The sequence below is a fragment of the Scleropages formosus genome, chromosome 3 (genome assembly GCF_900964775.1).
Source record: "Scleropages formosus chromosome 3, fSclFor1.1, whole genome shotgun sequence".
NCBI classification, from domain to species: domain Eukaryota; kingdom Metazoa; phylum Chordata; class Actinopteri; order Osteoglossiformes; family Osteoglossidae; genus Scleropages; species Scleropages formosus.
The window spans coordinates 18,370,882-18,388,909 of NC_041808.1; the positions used below are offsets into that span (position 1 = coordinate 18,370,882).

General features: G+C 44.3%; 1 protein-coding gene across 5 annotated transcripts in view; it reads left to right on the forward strand.

Moving 5' to 3' along the window:
- LOC108935218 (calmodulin-regulated spectrin-associated protein 2-like) overlaps positions 1 to 18,028 on the forward strand; it is a 40,847-nt gene that overhangs the window by 17,499 nt on the left and 5,320 nt on the right. For 2 of the 5 annotated variants that reach the window (XM_018753649.2, XM_018753651.2), the window contains exons 3-13: positions 489 to 650; positions 4,530 to 4,619; positions 8,394 to 8,535; positions 9,212 to 9,351; positions 12,625 to 12,715; positions 12,809 to 12,908; positions 13,092 to 13,123; positions 13,226 to 13,295; positions 13,426 to 15,544; positions 15,996 to 16,132; positions 17,571 to 17,791. In XM_018753649.2, coding sequence (XP_018609165.2) covers positions 489 to 650; positions 4,530 to 4,619; positions 8,394 to 8,535; positions 9,212 to 9,351; positions 12,625 to 12,715; positions 12,809 to 12,908; positions 13,092 to 13,123; positions 13,226 to 13,295; positions 13,426 to 15,544; positions 15,996 to 16,132; positions 17,571 to 17,791 — 3,304 coding nt within the window. The other 3 variants (XM_018753650.2, XM_018753653.2, XM_018753652.2) reach the window with 2 other exon arrangements.

Here is an 18,028-nt window from a genome sequence, read left to right on the forward strand (position 1 = left end):
TTTAACTTTGTTCTGTGGATTTTTAGCTTTGAAATTATCCTGTGGCGTTAGTTTGTGGCAAGCTGTAGACACAGAATACTGTGCACACAGCACGCCATCACAGTTGTTGGCCAGCTGTCTTGGTATAACAGTTATTGACAGAATGTAAACAGTGATGTGTTGCACTACTTTGATCTTTTGTCATATCATCCAGCAGAATTTTTCTGAACCTTCTCTGCCTTATTCTGTAATATTCTAAGTTGACCACAGTGATGGTAAGGAGCTGTAGAGTTTAGCCCTGGTCTTTGTAAGGAACCTGCTAAGTGGATCTTGAGCTTATTGCTATGGCAACTGACAGGAAAGTTGACCACCTGGTGGACAAAGGGTGAGCGCAAAAGAAAAGGCTTGAAATCAAACTGCAGAACAGTAATGCTGCAGGAGGAGAGGCTAATTGGCCACTCAGATGTGGAGTATGACAGCAAGCATCTTTGTTTGCCCATCTGTTTCAGAGCGCCCACCTGGCCATGATTGACACCTTGATGATGGCATACACGGTGGAGATGGTCAGCGTGGAAAAGCTTTTGTCCTGCGTGCAGAAGTATTCCCCCTTCTACCCAGATGGTGACGTACCCTATGACACCGAGGAGGCAGTTTTGATGTGGATAAACAAGGTGGGTTCATTTTTTGTTAATCTAAATCTGTCAGTGAGGAGGTAGATTCATTGCAGCATGCTGCAGCAAGTACCCAGAAGGCAGTGCTCTCTGACACCCAAATTATCAGGAGACAACTGGACATGAAAACAATAAACTCCTAAATATTTTTGGTATTCATTTTAAACCTTGATATTTGCATGTCAGATCTTCCTTGAAACCATTTTGAATCAGAAAGCTACTTTTTTCTACATTCCAGTCAACGGTTAAGACCACAAGGCATGTTAGTATGAATGCGCACTTTGAAGATGTCTTGTCATTGTTTCAGTCATGCTGGAGAAATCCCAGCTTGTTGTCATCAGCGGAGTGTGTCTGGGTAGATCCTCAACACACCCGTGCAGAGGCAGTCCCAACCGGTCACATGACTAGGGCCCCCTCGGGACTAGTCTGGGTAGGCCCATGGTGACTCGGTGAGCAAGGCCTCATCCCACTAAAGCGAGCTTTTTTGTTTACATTCCTATGCAGGGAAGCTGGTGTGCTTCCTGCTGAAGGCTCAGGAAGCATGCAGGAGCACCACAGGCTACGGTCTGCCTCTAGACACTGCCTCTACCTAGCTGTACAGTCACACGTGTTCAAACCGTATGTGTTTAACAATGTTTCCGCAACTTAAAGGAAGTGCTCCTGTAAAAACTAGATGTCTTAGGCTATGTGTGTTTTTCAGAGTGTGTGTTGTTTATTCATTCCTAAAATGTAAGTTTGCTAAGTGCGTGAACAAATGTCAAAGCAGGGCAGCACCATGTAGTGAAGAAACACTACTAGTTTACTAGTTTGCCTGCTCCTCGAAGGTTTCAAAAGTAATCAAACACTCGTACTGCCAGGGACATACTGTATGATTACAAAACAGTAGTTTCATGAAGGAAAGGTCTTATATGTCTCACCCAGGATATCCTGTATGAAGACAGGCTTCTTTCGGTCTATTAGTGACCGATATTTGCCTCTGCATTTTTACCATATATTTCATTGTGCTTCCAGCCTGTAAGTTGCTTTGGACAACATCTTTGCTGACTGCAGTCCACTATGTTTATTCAGCTGTTTGTGAAGGAAGGTGGTCTGAATCAGTTGTCCAAATGAACCAGTTATTATTTCCATTTCACTATTTCCTGTATAACACTTCTGTCAAGCTATACTGTAATACATGAGATACTATAAAAAGCAAAAACATTTTGATAGCTGTAACATGCATTCAGACATTTTGGAAACATTATGATCATGCACACCAGTACTTAGAGTAATAAAAGAGGATAATGTAAATAAACCAAACTTATGTACAGAGTACTTGCATCATGTCTTGCTGCTTGTGGAGGAAACTTGTAGCGAAGCATGAGAAATTTCCTTTTGTTTCCTGATATGATACACTGTAATATACGAGCCACTGTAGTACCAGCCCCTTTAGTTTCTCTGTTAAGTCAGTTAATTTATACACATTTTATCATCTTAATTCCTGTTAGATTGTTACTAATTTTTCTGCTTATGGTAGAATAAAAACATTTATACAGCAGGTCCCCATTACACAGTGCTAATATGGATGAAAATGTGCATTTTGTGACGAAATCACATATAGTGGGACTGTTTTCCCCAGTAAAAAAAAAAAAAAAAAAAAAAGGAAAACAGAGTGCTACTAATATCCCCTGGTCTGGTGCTACATGTTATCTGTTAGCCAAAAGCAATAAATATTTAAAATGGTATTTTTAGGCATCCCAGATAGTTTTACATTGGACATATATTTAGGAGGTGCGTCGGGTCTTCGTCAAACAGAAGACAAGGAAAGTACCAGGCCCAGACGGTGTCTCACCGGCCTGCCTAAAAACTTGTGCTGACCAGTTGGCCCCTATCTTCACAAAGATCTTCAACAGATCACTGGAGCTGTGCGACGTTCCTTCCTGCTTCAAATGCTCCACCGTCACCCCCATCCCGAAGAAACCCAAAATCGCAGGACTGAACGACTACAGACCTGTCACCTTAACGTCTGTGGTCATGAAAGCATTTGAAAGACTGGTGTTGGCCTACCTGAAGGACATCACTGACCCCTTGCTGGACCCCTTGCTGGACCTCTTGCAGTTTGCTTATCGAGCAAACAGGTCTGTGGATGATGCAGTCAACATGGGACTGCACTACATCCTGCAACATCTGGACAAACCAGGAACTTATGTGAGGATCCTGTTCGTGGACTTCAGTTCGGCCTTCAACATCATCATCCCACACCTCCTCCTGTCCAAATTAACCCAACTCTCTGTGCCCACCTCCATCTGTCGGTGGATCACCAACTTTCTGACAGACAGGCAGCAGATAGTGAGGCTGGGAAAATTCTCATCCAATACTCGCACAATCAGTACTGGAGCCCCCTAGGGATGTGTGCTCTCCCCACTGCTCTTCTCCCTGTACACCAACGACTGCACCGCTAAAGACCCCTCTGTCAAGCTCCTGAAGTTTGCAGACGACACCACACTCATCGGCCTCATCCGGGATGGTGACGAGTCTGCTTACTGACAGGAGGTCCAAGAGCTGGCTGTCTGGTGCAGTCATAAGAACCTGGAGCTGAACACGCTCGAAACAGTGGAGATGATTGTGGACTTCTTTAGGAGAAACACATCAGCATTATCCCCACTCACCATCATGAACAGCACTGTGGCAACAGTGGAGTCATTCAGGTTCCTGGGCACCACCATCTCACAGGACCTGAAGTGGGAGCCCCACATAGACTCCATTGTGAAGAAGGCCCAGCAGAGGTTGTACTTCCTTCGCCAGGTGAGGAAGTTCAACCTGCCACAGGAGCTACTGATGCAATTCTACTCCGCAGTCATCGAGTCTGTCCTCTGCACCTCTATAACTGTCTGGTTTGGCTCAGCTACGAAATCAGATATCGGAAGATTACGGCGGATAGTTCGGACTGCTGGAAGAATCATTGGCACGCCCCCCCAGATCTCCAAGAACTGCACTCGTCCAGAGTCAGTAAAAGGGCTAGCAAAATCATTGTAGACCCCTCACATCCAGGCCACTTCCTCTTCGAACCTTTGCCATCTGGCCGGCGCTACAGAGCACCGAGCACCAGGACAGCCAGGCACAAGAAAGATTTCTTTCCTCAGGCCATCTACCTCATGAACACCTAAATCTCTCCCCTAGAGAGTAAACCAATGCAATACATAATGCTATTTATATTTGTATTTATAACTATTTATCACATCATATCTCTTACACTCCCTTGCATTTGTATCTAGTGACTATTTTTGTATGTTGGGTACTTTATATTTTTATATATTTTTTATTCTTCATTCACATATTCTATCTTCATATCTGCGTCTTGTCACTGTCATTCTGTCTGTGCTGTGGAAGTTTGTCACCAAGACAAATTCCTTGTATGTGTGAACATACTTGGCAATAAAGCTCGTTCTGATTCTGATTCTGAGGATGTGATATGTACAATATATTAAAACAGCAAATCAAGTGCACTAGTAACAGGGAGCGACCACTTTTTTTACTTTGCTGTGCAAAATGCAACCCTTGCTGTGACCCTGCTCGGGACAAACGGTTTCAATCTTGTATATGTGTACAAAATGCATACAAGTGCAACTGTATATTGGGGAACATCTGTTTATCTTTATGCTAGCCCAGTTACCTATTACCTGCAGTGGAGAGGGCTGAAAGAGAGATGATAGTCTGTGTGTATATACAGATTTAGTATTTAAATTTCATGGGTAAATTCTATCTATGAATTCTTACCTAGGTGACTTGTGTGATCTATATTTATGTACCGTTTCTGTCTCTGTTTGATTATTCCTGTTTCAGTGTCACCCATAATGACCTGTTGTAAAGATACACTTTGTTTTCTACTTCATTAATAAGGTCAATGAGTACTTGAAAGACATCATTGTCCAGGAACAGAGACTGAAGGAGACTTCTTGCAGTGTTAAAGAGCCTCTGGAAGGCCCTCGGGTGAGTACTCTTCCTCATCAGAAAATAACAGTACTACAAGCGAACTGTTAGGCTTGACATGTACAAATTACTGGTAATTTTTTTTTTTTTTCCTTCTTCTTCTTTTTTCCCTCTCCCCCCCTTCTGTGTTTGGTCCAACATGTGGGAAATTATTGGGTTATTATATGAATGATCAGACTAGGATTCTTGTGCTTTTATCTGTACAGAATTGCCAATTTAGCATATTTTTTTAACCAGGTATCATTCGGAATGAGACATTTCTTATGATTTGCTATAAACAGTCTCGTGATTCAAGAAAAAAATATATTAGTACTGAAGTTAGGAGAACTGTGGAAGAGGTTACATTGGTTGCAGATATGCCCTTTGTGGGTTCTGGGCTCTGGGTTTGAATAACTACTAACCCCTGTCACCATAATGAACTTGCCCTCTTCCATTTTCCCCTCATGAAAATTATAATAGAATAGGCAAAAAATGCTTATTCCAGGTACTGGGTCATATTTGGTAACGATGGGAACTACTTGAAAGAGGCTGGGCCGCATTCTTTATAGCATTCTTTATGCTCAATAGCATATTCATTTTAGCCCTTTTCATTTTCGTCCTTAATACCCCTCGTTTTCCCTTGGTTATAATAAAAAAAAATTCACCGTGATGACTGCAGCGTTGGTGTCTTTAAATCTTCTGCTATTGTTCAGATTTCTGATTTTAGTGAAAATGAAGTGTGTTTTCTACACCAGTTAGATAGCAAGGCTCCACAGTTATAAAGGTGGGATGCAGCATAGTGCTCAAGCACATGGACTTGTGACTTGAAGGTAGATGTTTTCATTACTCTAGGTGCTTTAATATTTTACCCTTGAGGGGGGCTTAACTTCATTTGGTCAAATATAAAAATACACCTATATGTAGACTAAGAAGTGCAGTAGTTTAATATTTTGATTTTTCATATATTGTTTGAATCTTTGTCCAAAACCAGTCCTTGGATGCAAGTGTTCATGTTTTGACCTGCTGCTGCTGTTTGTCCTGTATGGGGTCATGCCACAGAAATTCTGGCCTTTCCATGCAGGGAGAATCTGCCTGACACACAAAGATTAAAGCTGGTGGCATTTATTTTTCCATCAGCCTTTGCGTGTGTCAAGCTTCGTGTCAAGCACAATTTCGTTTCGGGGACAGGGCCCAAATTATTTCTGATTTGATGTCGTTGATCCCAGGGATGATATAACTGTCTAGACAGGGACTTCCGTACTGGCCAGCAGGGTTTATTCTACCACTCTGCCCCCAGCCCCCGACCCCTCCTCCTACCTCAGCCACACACTTGCTGTCACAGCAGGCTTGCAGCTAAGGGACACCCTTTCCCCCCCACAGAGTGGAGCTGTTATTCATTACTGCATTTGCTGGTGGGTGTCTTGTCCCAGTCTGCCTGGCTTTCATTGTCCCCACATGACCGTCCCCACATGACCATCCCCAGCACCCGTTGTAGTCATGCGCATCACATCTCTTCACATCAAATCCCAGGCCGAGTGTTGCCGGACCACTAATGATAATGAGATCCATCGGTCTGCCTGGGGATGCTTGGCATCCCTGAAACAAGCTGGTTGTCCCACACCAGCCCTCAGAAGACAGGCAGTAATTCAGAGAATCTTATTGGGCTGTTGCAGAACAAAAAAATCCAACCCAAAATAAACCTACATTTCCCATTTTTGCCCTCCAAATTGTCCAAATCTCTACAGGGTCATTAGCTAATAACAACAGAAGGATTGTTAGTTAAAATACGTTTGGTTCACCAGTATTTGCATTTGTTGCATGCTGCGGGAGTACAGAAGGCGTGTAAACTGTCAAATGTAGTTTACCCACAGTACAACGGTTATTAAAAGTTTCCTCAATTCTTTTTCTGCAGTAAAATCTGTTTGATGTTGATCAGTCTGATAGTGATCTGTTTTGTTTATTTTTAAGAAAAGCAGGAGCAACTTTTTCCTGAAGGAATTGCAGACTCAGCATAACTGATGCGTTCTGGCTTCGGCACTTTAGAGAGTGTCTTGTGTCCTTAACGAAAGATACAGCTGTAATGACCTTGGGGAGAAAAAAAGGAGATTTTAAGGACAGGATTGTGGAGGACATGCATGTGTCAGGTGTTTCCTGCTTTGGTCAAATTACAAACTCTGTTTGTGCTGACTGCATTACAAAGTGCCAGTGTCTCTGGAAAAAAGGATTTCTTTCTCTCTCTCTCTCTCTCTCTCTCTCTCTCTCTCTCTCAAAATCAGCAATTATATACATTGAAAAAAAATAATCACGTTGATTGACTTGAGGTAGTCTTCTAACAACATGCCGTCGAATTTTAGCAGTTTGATTGCTGGACCAAATTAGCCTTTTGTGTTCAGCTTGAAGGAGAATCCTGAAAAATAAGTAGTATGTTTAGTTTTTGCATGAGAGGAAAAGTTGCCGCAGGGATAAATCAAGATGCTGTATATTAGTCTCTAATTCGGTGGAGCATAAACTGAGAATGGTAGCCAGGGCCTTGTACCCAAGCTGAGAGCTGGGCATGTGCCTCATATCATCCCTGTGTATAGGTTTCCCTATTCTCTAGCACTTTCTTTTTGATTTTTCACCTCTTGCTTGTTGGGCCAGGTGTCCAACCAAGTGGTATTGCAAATAGGTTCCCTGTAAGTCTGCCAAGCACGTGTTGTTCCCGCTCGTCTGTTTCCATGTGCCTAATCATGAACACACCCCTACAGGTCTGTGTAAACCCTCATCCAATCCGCACTTAAACTGTGCTCTCTCCCACCTGTTGCATCCTGCAGGCAATGTGATGCTGTTGGGATGTGCTGTCAGTGGGAGGATTGCAGCCGCCCGCTTACTAGTGTACCCTGATCATGAATGTGATTTTGTAGGCAATAACCAGGGTCTTGAAGCTGTCCAATTTAAGCATTCCTTTGCATTCTAATTTTCTGACAACTAAATAGGAGCACATTGAGACATTAGAGACAGTCTGTTCTTGTTGCTGTTTGAGCAGGTTAGGAATGCAAGGAATAATAAATGGCCCAGTTAATATATTGGTATATTCTCAGTAGTCAGTAAAACGGTGTTAATGCATCTTTCTGTGCTGGGTCCTGGATTTCTGTTACTCAATCCTAAATCACACTCGCTGTGCTTCACAGCTCTGTATATTTTTACACACTAGATGCTCTTGTGGGTGAATGAATGACAAGAATTGCAGTAAGTCAGAAGCGCCTTGTCAGAGGTGCAACTGAGTAATGAGCTAACTGCTGAAAAGCCCAGGAGTAGCAGCCTGCTGGCATTATGAAATGCTGACAGGTACACACTGGAGGCAGGATGATTTACAATTAAACATTTTGTAAGCAGGGTTTTAGTCCTCAGTCAGTGCACCACTGGGAAGGCAAAAGAACGGGGCTGGAAGGGGTCTCCTGCTGCAGATCTCATTACACAGTTGTGGGTTTCCGTTTGTAACATAGATTTACAGCAGTCATGGCAGCACGCTGTGAGATTATCCTGGAGCTCAGAGATGAAGCCAATGGCTACGTTACAGTACAGTCACCAAAAAGATGTTCTCATGCCCAGACGACCACAGTTCATATCCCACAAGTACATGATGTGCATTCACCAATACCCTGCTGGACAGAGTCCTGTAATGCTAAAAGACCCTCTCTCAGCACTCCTTTCAGAGGCCTTTGTGTACTTTGTGTGTGCATGGAATTGGTTGTGTGACTAGTGTCTGTCTGTCTGTCTGCCATTGTGACAGTCTTTGGGTGGTTGTCACTGCAGGCTCGCCACAGGAAGGATCACACCCTGCCCAGACAGGTTCCGTGTCTCCCCCTGGTGGTCAACCTGCTGAAGGACACTGCTGATGGCTGTGCTGTCGCTGCTCTGATTCACTTCTACTGCCCTGGAGTCATCAGGCTGGAAGGTATCGTACACCGGGGGGAGGGTGTGCTTGCGTTAGACTCGGAAGGAAAAAAACAACAAGTAGCAGAGAACTGCAGGCAAGGTCGTGTACAAGGTCATGAGTTCATTTACCAGCAGTCGTATGCAGTTGGGGTGGTACTTAATCAGTATAGGTTAAGTAAATAAACTGTGGTATGTTGATTTAGGTAAAGTTCTTCTGATGAAGGACAACTCCTGACTAATGACTTATTAGTGAACTGTAATAACAGCGTACAATGATAGTCCTAATTTTTCGTAAGTTTGGCTCACTGCCCTCGGTGGTAATCCGATTCTTTGCTGCAGCACTGTTACTATAAGTAATCTTTTCCTGTAGATGTAAAGTTCTGTTTTGGAAAGATTGATCGTGTAAAAACTGAGCCTAAATTGAATCTCCCAAAATCCTCCTAGATTTACTGTGTCAATACATGGCCTAGTTACTACATACCGAGGAAATAGGTGATACTTCAGAGATACTACAGGCATCCAGCAGGGCAGGGAGCCGGTTGATCTGTGGAGTATTATGATACGGTGCAGTTCTGTACAGCATTTTCTTAAAGGTACTTCATTTGTGGTATGTGAGTGATTGCAAGTGACAGGAGCAGGGGTGTCTGCTGTTGCCATGATATCACAGGGTTCCCTGTCATGCACTTCTCCTGCAGATATATGCCTCAAAGAGACCATGTCACTGGCAGACAGTCTGTACAACTTACAGCTGATTCAGGACTTCTGTAAGGAGAACCTAGACCAGTGCTGTCATTTCACCCTGGAAGATATGGTCTACGCCTCCCTCTCGATAAAGGTGAGTCTCTGGTCACGTCCTGAAGCCCGGATCAAACGGCACTGTCCCAAAATCACGTTCATCATTAGAGTGGCAAAGCTCATTGGCACAATGGGAATCCGCTGCGGTGCTGACGTCACTCCATCGGTTGAGAAAAGGGTCTGGCTGTCGCTCTCCAGTAGCTCAGTCCTTCTGCTCAGTGAGCTGTTCTTAACAGCTGCTGGGAGGGTGCGAGTTGTGGAGGACATGGATTCATTTGCCAGATGAGCCAAAACTGTTACAGGGGGCCAGCAAGCATGAGTCATGCATGACTAAAAGCAGGAGGGGCCCAAAGAGAGGAATTCAGGAAGCAGTATTTCCCTGCATGGTAAGTCCTTCACAGTTTCATTTGCAGACTGGCTCAGGACCTAAAGAGGCACATGTAGAAATGGGTTTTATTTTTTTCACTCTCCGTTTTTTTACAAGACCCTTTAATAATAGCTGTATTCATATTCTTTTCAAAACGTCGTCTCTGTGTCATTGGTCTGAGAGGTGGAAAGAGTGATCTGTTTAAGTGATACGCGGATGGAAAAAAAAAAACTTCACGGCATGTTCAAAACTACAAGAGAGTTGAGTTTTTTTCAGAGCGGAGCGCAGCAATGTACGATTATTCACCGACTGAATGTTAGCGGAATTAGGAGCAGAGGCATATTAGCTGCACCCATAACTGTAGTGTTGTCTGCTGGAAGCACGGCACTGAGACAAACTATAATGAGTCTCCGCGCTGGAGAAGTCCCCTCGTTATTTGCGAAACGAAACTCTGCCGTGAAAGCGCTCACTGTAGAGTTGGAACGTATAAAGGCTTGTTTGCGAGGAATAAGTACTGTAGACTAACAAGTCCCACTGCTGTCTATTCAAATGGAAATCAGAGTTGGCTGCACTGTCAGTTTCTCTGACTTTGCCGGACGAAAGAGGAGCCCATTTCTGTTGAGACGATGAGCCGGCAGCGCTGAGCCTTCAGTAGGACACATTGTCCCCGTTCCAGTGTGCTCCACCATGGCCCCCCTGCCTGGCCCCAAGGCCCTCAGCGCTGGGTCAGATTCAGCCAAGGGATCTGGGTAGGGGGCAGCGCTTTGCACGGGAGAAGGACAGTAAGGTGGCAGGCAGTGCCTGGCTGCTTCTAGTATGTGTTGGGTTAATGGCCGGCCCCATCTTATTGCACACGGAAGCTGCTCTTATTTCATTTGAAAAAAAAAATCTAATTGTAAAGATTAATTGGCGACAGTTCAGCGTATTAGAAATAATTATGTTGCACCCTTCAGAGAACAGTCCAAAATATTTAAGTCGAAATTGCAGATCTGTGAAGTCCAGTAGGTTAATGATGTCAGTAACATCATTTTGCTCAGTTTGGGATTTTATTTTATAATTCCTGTTTAATATTATTTCAGATTGCAGTTTCATGTTTCAGGTCTAGTATTGTTACCGTGCCAACAAATATTGCTGGAGTCTGTCTTAATTTTTTACTGAGAAGTTGAGTCAGATTTCTTCTGTCCCATTATTATCCTTGCATCTTTTTTCAGTAAAGTTTGCTATATTCTAAAGTGTCCTGTTGGCATGTGTAAAAGGGATTGTATCACAGGTGTAATGCCCAGCCTCTCCTGACCTCTGTTATATAATATCGCCTTTTTGTAACTCATTTTCTTCCTGCAGTCTGTTTAACACAAATAAATCTCCCAATACTGTTGAGAAATTGCTGTCGTAACTGTGCAGTGTGTAATTACTAAGCTAAACCACAACATGTGCATCCATCGTGGGGTCAGTATAACTCACGAGTTGTCCGTACCGCTGACGTTACACTGGAATGACATCTCAGTGCATATCGTCTATAGGAATGTGTCCAGCTGCTTCTGTAGATGTCCTGTCCTCTCAGCCTTGCACCCAGTGATTCCAAGATAGCCTCCAGACCCCCATGACCCTGCTCAGGACAAGAGGCTACTGAACATGGATGTATGCTTGTGTTGGCAGCACTCGCATGAGGAATCACATTTCATTACAGTGCTCTTTGAGCCTGATGTCATCTTTCTTGCATTGCAGCACATTCTGCCCTGGGGCTCTACTGAATGAAACAGAAGCTCTTATCTTTCCAATTAATATCAGTCTTAGATGCAGCACCCCTGTTGGGTGCTGCAGATTAAATAATCTGTCACGTACTGAGATTGTGTTTCAGGGCAATGCTTCTTCAAGGGGTGATCCATTCATCGTCACCAGTCCGGAATGCTTATTTCCCATTTCTTAAATAAAGTGTGCTGTTTACTTTGCCTCTGTCATTCCTTCTTTGCTTGAAGAATTGCCTGGAATTGATCTAAACCTCAATTAAGCATTTGCTATGAAGAAAGTGGCTTTTGCCTTCGAGATTGTATGTCAAAGGTATAAATTTTGGATGATTTGTGGCCGGGCAGCAGTGATGACAGCCAGATCGTATTGAGCTAAATCCATGTTCTTCAGTCTTTGAAACAATTATTGGACAACTGATCCTTAACGGCCTCTGACAAATATTCTTTTTCATTTTAAGTTGCCATGTTCTTTCTTTTGAAGCCTTAATCATTCGGACGCACCAGACTTTTTCAGGGGAATGCATGCTGTAGTCCTTTCCCTTTTGTGTATAGATGTATCAGGATTATCACTAAAGAATATCAGTAATTACTTTATATTAGCCCAATTTGGAAATTGTAGCTCTATATTCTGTAGTTTTGGAAGTGTTTTCGTGTTATAGTTTATTAAACTGACATTAACATTGTGTTAATGAAATGCTCAGCATAACTTCTTTACTGCAGATATTGGCCAAGCTTCACACCTTTGTCATGAAGTTGTTTTTGGTTTGTGTTTAACTCTAAAAACTGACCCAGATTCAAGTGTCCCAATTTTTCGAAATAAACATGTAAACTCAGTGGAAAGTATTCCGATTCCTAAGTATTACTGCATAGTGCATAATCAGAGTTTAGAAAAGTATTTGCTATTTCTGTTTCCACTGTCATGTGCTCTGCATGAGGCGAAACATTTTCTACATTATTTGCAGTAGTTTTATAGCCCAGTGCAGAGGGACTTCAGCAGCATTTAGAATGTGTCCACTAATATTCCTCACTCTGTTAAACAGCGACATCTAGTGGAAACACAGATATGACGCACAAAACCAACTCCTGGTCAGTTGATGCCCGCTGCTGCTTCACTAGAAAAAAATGAACACCATCTGCATGTGTGGTGCTTTTATTTTTTTTGTTCTCTCGTGTGTTTTCTAATAAATTGTTTCTGTTCCAGACTAACTACCTTGTGTTCATGGCTGAGCTGTTCTGGTGGTTTGAGGTTGTGAAGCCATCCTTTGTTCAGCCCCGGAGGTTAGAAGTTGAAGGTAGGTACTAGGGAATGAAATGGACACGCTTATTCTATTGTGATTCGTATAGGAATTCTGCAGTGTGTGAGCGGTGCTGTCTGTGTCTGGCAGCAGAACCCGCACCCTCTTTGAAAAGTGTGCCCTTAGTTCCAATCTCCAATGCCACCAAGAGGAGCTTCATGGAGAAACCCTGCCCTCCAAAGGTGCAAAGGTACTGCAGTGTCATAAAACCGGTTACATATTCTTGAGCAAATACGTAGCATTTACTCCAATGTATGTCTATATGAAGGATTAAAAAAAAAAAAAAAAAACTTTTATAAGAGTAAATAAATTTTACTGCATGAACAAACTTTTTGTCACGTACACTAAAAAATACACTAATTTTTTCTTACAGTTTGCCTCTCAAACCACAACTGTGCACATCAGGTTAGAGCAACTACTGAAACACTTATGAATATGTGTTCATGTCTCATTGCTTTTAGATGTTTGCATTTTCTGATTTGTTATTCAACTTTATTGTGGTGGCAGGAGTAATAAAACGATCAACCTCATTGTCTTACATGGATGGCTGTGTGGGGACCTGGCCTAAGGAAAAACGGTCAGTGCGCAGAAATTACTTGCTCACCAAAGCTCAGGTTAACAAAATACACAACAATAGTGCATTTTACTTGGTCATTATGATCAAAGTTATGATTTAGTTAATTGCAATGAATTTTGTCATTTCAAAGGTCTTCTGCACACGGTATTTCCTTCGACATTCCTTTTGATGATGAGAACACCATGAAAACTGCTGCACCCTCCAATTGGGGTATGACCAGGTCTATTAGTACAGATGGGCTGGGCTTCAAGGTCAACCACGTCTCCAGGAACATGAAGCGCAATCTGTCCTTCCAGCCTGTCAATGGGCAAAGCAAGCAGGAGGGCATTGAGGAAGAGGGATATGCAGAGAATCTGTCTAGCACCATCACTGACAGACCACCAGAAATGTCTGTCCGAGATAATCACCTGGGATTATCGAATGGGCCGCTCCAGGGTGATCATGGGAATATCATGAGCACACCCAGCATTGAGGAGGCCCTAGAGATCATCCACAGTTCTGATAGGCCTCATAATGGCACTCAGGCTGCTGAAAAAGTCAACAATGGTTTCTTCCTGCATGACACAGAGAGGACTGAGTCATGCTCCAAAGCAAGGGCAGCCGAGGCTGACCCAGATTCTGCTTCCACAGAGGTGGACACAGGAATCCATGTCCGAACAGAGGACATCCAAGAGACCCTGGATGAGGACTCCTCCTTGAAGGACTACACAGTGAGCTTGGATTCAGAGATGGACCATGACTATGAACTGAGGGTCAGCCAAGCCCGAGAGGGGACAAGCCCATGTCCTAGCTCTGTAAGTATCAAGTCACATGCCGGCAGCACGGCCTCCTCCAGCTCTGGCATTAAGATGACCAGCTTTGCTGAGCAAAAGTTTAAAAAGCTCAATCACGGTGAGGGGCGGAGCACAGGCAGCAGTTCTACAAAGATGACACCTGAGGGTTCAGAACTCAATATCCCTCACATGGTGGCCTGGGCCCAGACTCCTCAAGATAGCCCAGTGAGGCAATCACGCAGAGACCCTACTCAGATGCTGGCCTCTGAGATGGTACACCTCAAGATGAAGCTAGAGGAAAAGCGGAGGGTCATCGAAGCACAGAAGAAGAAAGTCGAGGAGGCCTTCACCAGACACAGGCAAAGAATGGGCAGGACAGCCTTTCTTAATGTGGTGAGGAAGAAGGGCAGTGGCACCTCACCACTCAGGGAAGAAGCTATTTGTGCAGAAGGCAGCACACACTCTAGCAGCTCCCAGGAAATTAAGGGGTGCAATGACAGCAGCCAACAGCCTGTGAGGAGTAAACTGGACTCAGCAGAAGAGACCAAGGACCAGACCCAGAATGCATGGGTGAAATCCCCCAATGATGAGGGCAGTGGGGAAGTGGACCTGGCGGAGTACACAAGGTCCATCGAGAAACTGAACACTTCACTCAGCTCCCTACAGGTGGAAATGCAGAGGCTGGCTCAACAGCAGGAGCTCATCATGCAGATGAGGGAACACCATTCCTGGGTCGTGTCCCCACCTCAGCCCTCGCCACAGAAGCAGGTCCGGGAGCTCCGGCACGCCCCGCGCTCCACAGGCTCCATGTCCCCGGTGCTCTCCTCTTCAGGGTCTCCTCGCACCACTCACCGCTCACCAGCCACCATAAAGAGGAAGTCTGCATCGTTCCACTCAAAAACTCCCAGGACACCCCGGCCAAGTGAGCTGAAAATCACCCCTTTGAACCGAATGCTCAATACGCCCCAGTCAGTCGACAGCCTCCCGCGACTGCGGAGGTTCTCACCCAGCCAAACACAGACCACTTCCTTCACATACCTGGGCCATGACTCTAGGCCCACCTTGGATCCTGAACCCAGGCGTAGAAACAGCACAGGGGGAGGCAAGAATGAACAGCCAGCACCAGAATCCACAACAAAGAAGAGCGAGGTTCTGGGACCAGCTCACTCCCCAGCCAAAGAGACCCAACAGAACCAAAATGAGTCCCGTGCACAGGGGAAGCACATCGAGGAGACCAAACCCATGGAATCAAAAGTGTCTGAGGTGTTGTCCCAGCCCATTATGGAGACCTTCACTGTCACTCCCTCTGCGAGCCTCGCTGAACACTCGGGCCAAGTTGCCAAGAACTTGATTGAGGTGCCATTGTCTGAGCTGAAGCCACTGGATGACCAAGAAACGGAGAAGGGTAGCGAAGCAGCAACAAGCGGGGATGTTCATGATGATGAGCAGAAAGTGTGCTGTGGCTTCTTCTTTAAGGTAAAGGTATTAAGTGTTAGTGCACTTGTGCAAACACATTTTGCTTAAACTCTTTTGACATGATCCTCTCAGGAGTTCCAGCTCCCTTTGCTTTCTAATGGCTGTCTGTAGACTGAAGGAGGAAACAATCAGTATGTTGCAGACTACATTTACTTCAGGTTCATATAGCTGTTACTTATAAATCAGTGAATTGCTGTTATATGTTGAGTAATGTTTTTAAATGTATGAAATTTGGGTGGACAATTCCTAAACTTTGTAAGGATTCATCATTTCGCATTTAAATAGGTCGAGTATTAAGCAGGGCTGCTGAAATGTGTGTCGGAAAAGTTTAGTCATCCTTCAGAGGACACGCAGGAACTAAACCGCCGAAAGATAAATATGAGGGTTGATGTGAGAGGTTCTGACATGGCGCCTCAGGGTTTGTTTTGTCCATGTGCATCGCCATCTCCAGGATGACATGAAGGGTGAGGAGGACATTGCTCTGAAGCGGGCAGCCCTGCTGGAGAAGAGGCTGAGAAGGGAGAGAGAGATGCAGCAGAAGAAGCAGCAGCTGGAGGCCGAGCAAGAGCAGAGGAAGGAAGTAGCACGGTGAGATCCTTTAACACTTCCTTTGCATCATTTCCTCTGCATCACTTCCTGTATGAGTTTGTGTTCCCAGAGTGCCACACCATTGTTAAGGCCTTCTATGTAATGGAGAATTAAACGCTGTAGTCTGTTTACACACACACACATTTTCTGTCTTAAATTTTTGTTAAGTTAGAATTAAGTCATTCGGCTTCAGTATTTTTTGTGGAAATATATTTAGGATGAGGGGGTGCGGTGGCGCAGTGGGTTGGACCGGGTCCTGCTCTCCCGTGGGTCTGGGGTTCGGGTCCCGCTTGGGGTGCCTTGCGACGGACTGGCGTCCCGTCCTGGGTGTGTCCCCTCCCCCTCCGGCCTTACGCCCTGTGTTGCCGGGTAGGCTCCGGTTCCCCGCGACCCCGTATGGGACAAGCGGTTCTGAAAGTGTGTGTGTGTGTGTGTGTGTGTGTGTGTGTGTGTGTGTGTGTGTGTGTGTGTGTGTGTATTTAGGATGCAAATTGTACACTTGGCACAGTGATTCAAACCCAGTGGTAGCACCAATAAACAAATTTATTGTACAATACTATACTGACTGTTAAATGGTACAGTAAATACTTTTTTGTAAGTTTTGTTTTCAAGTTAAAACATGTCTTATTATAGCATATTTTGCATCCCTCTTGGTCATTAACACTGAATACAGGTGGTCCCCGACTTACAGTGGGGTTATGTGGGGGCGAAACCCATCATAAGTCGAAAACATCTTAAGTCAAAAATTCATTTAATACACCTAATACACACCTCTGCGTGACAGACTGGGAGATGCGGATCGCTGCCGCTGCCCAGCATCGCAAGAGTATCGTACCACGTATCGCTTGCCTAGGAAAATTTAAAATTTGAAGTACAGTTTCTACTGAATGCATATGGCTACCGCACCATCGTAAAGTTGAGAAACTGTAAGTCGGACCATCGTAGCCCGGGCACCGTCTGTATGTACTTTTAGGTGGGACAGTCTGATTCCTTGTACAGGTGGTCCTTAGTCTATAGTGTACAGTGGGTAACTTGAACATTAGTTAGACCGTAAACAGTCCTTGAAATTTTACTGGAGTGTGACCTAAATACTCAGAACGGTTAAAATATTCAAATTGAAGATTAAGTTTTAATGCATCTGTTGATTTTGTGAAAACATTACCATTGTGCAGATCCTTTAACATTTCAGCATTTCTCCATCAGATAGATTTTTTTCTTCAGATATCAAAGATATGCACGGTATATACATTTCAAACAACATTTATTTTGTATGTTCTGAAACGTGTTTGATTACATTTGACACCACAATTCAGTTAAGTAATCAATACAGTGCGTAAATAAGATAAATACTATCAATGTGCACTAAATCTGCTTGTCCTCTTGGCTAAGTAAGAGCATTAATTTAAAGTGTATTACTGAGTTTTTCCCTCTACTTCAGAATGAAAGCGGAAGAGGAGCGACAGAAGAAGGAGGATGAGAAGGCACGCAGAGATTTCATCAAACAGGAGTACCTCAGAAGGAAGCAGCTCAAGCTGATGGAGGACATGGACATGGTCATCAAGCCCCGCCCCTTAAGTGCCAAACAGAAGAAGCCCCGCCCTAAATCCATACATAGAGATGTTGTGGAGTCGTCCAAGAACCCCACCAAAGCAGTGGCAGGTAGACACTTTCCTGACTGGCATGGAGTCTGTTCTATCCTCCAACCCCCAGTTTCAAGCCATTTAGACTCACCTGTGTTCTTTTAACCGCAGCACGTACAGAGTACCATGCAGCTTCGCTTTGCCAGAGTCTCCTGAGATGTGAGATCTGCTCCAAACAGCCAGCTTTCAAACCTCTGCGTAACTTCAGGAAGCTCTTGAGCTTTACTAATGCCATTCACTGTCTTGACTGTCTGGC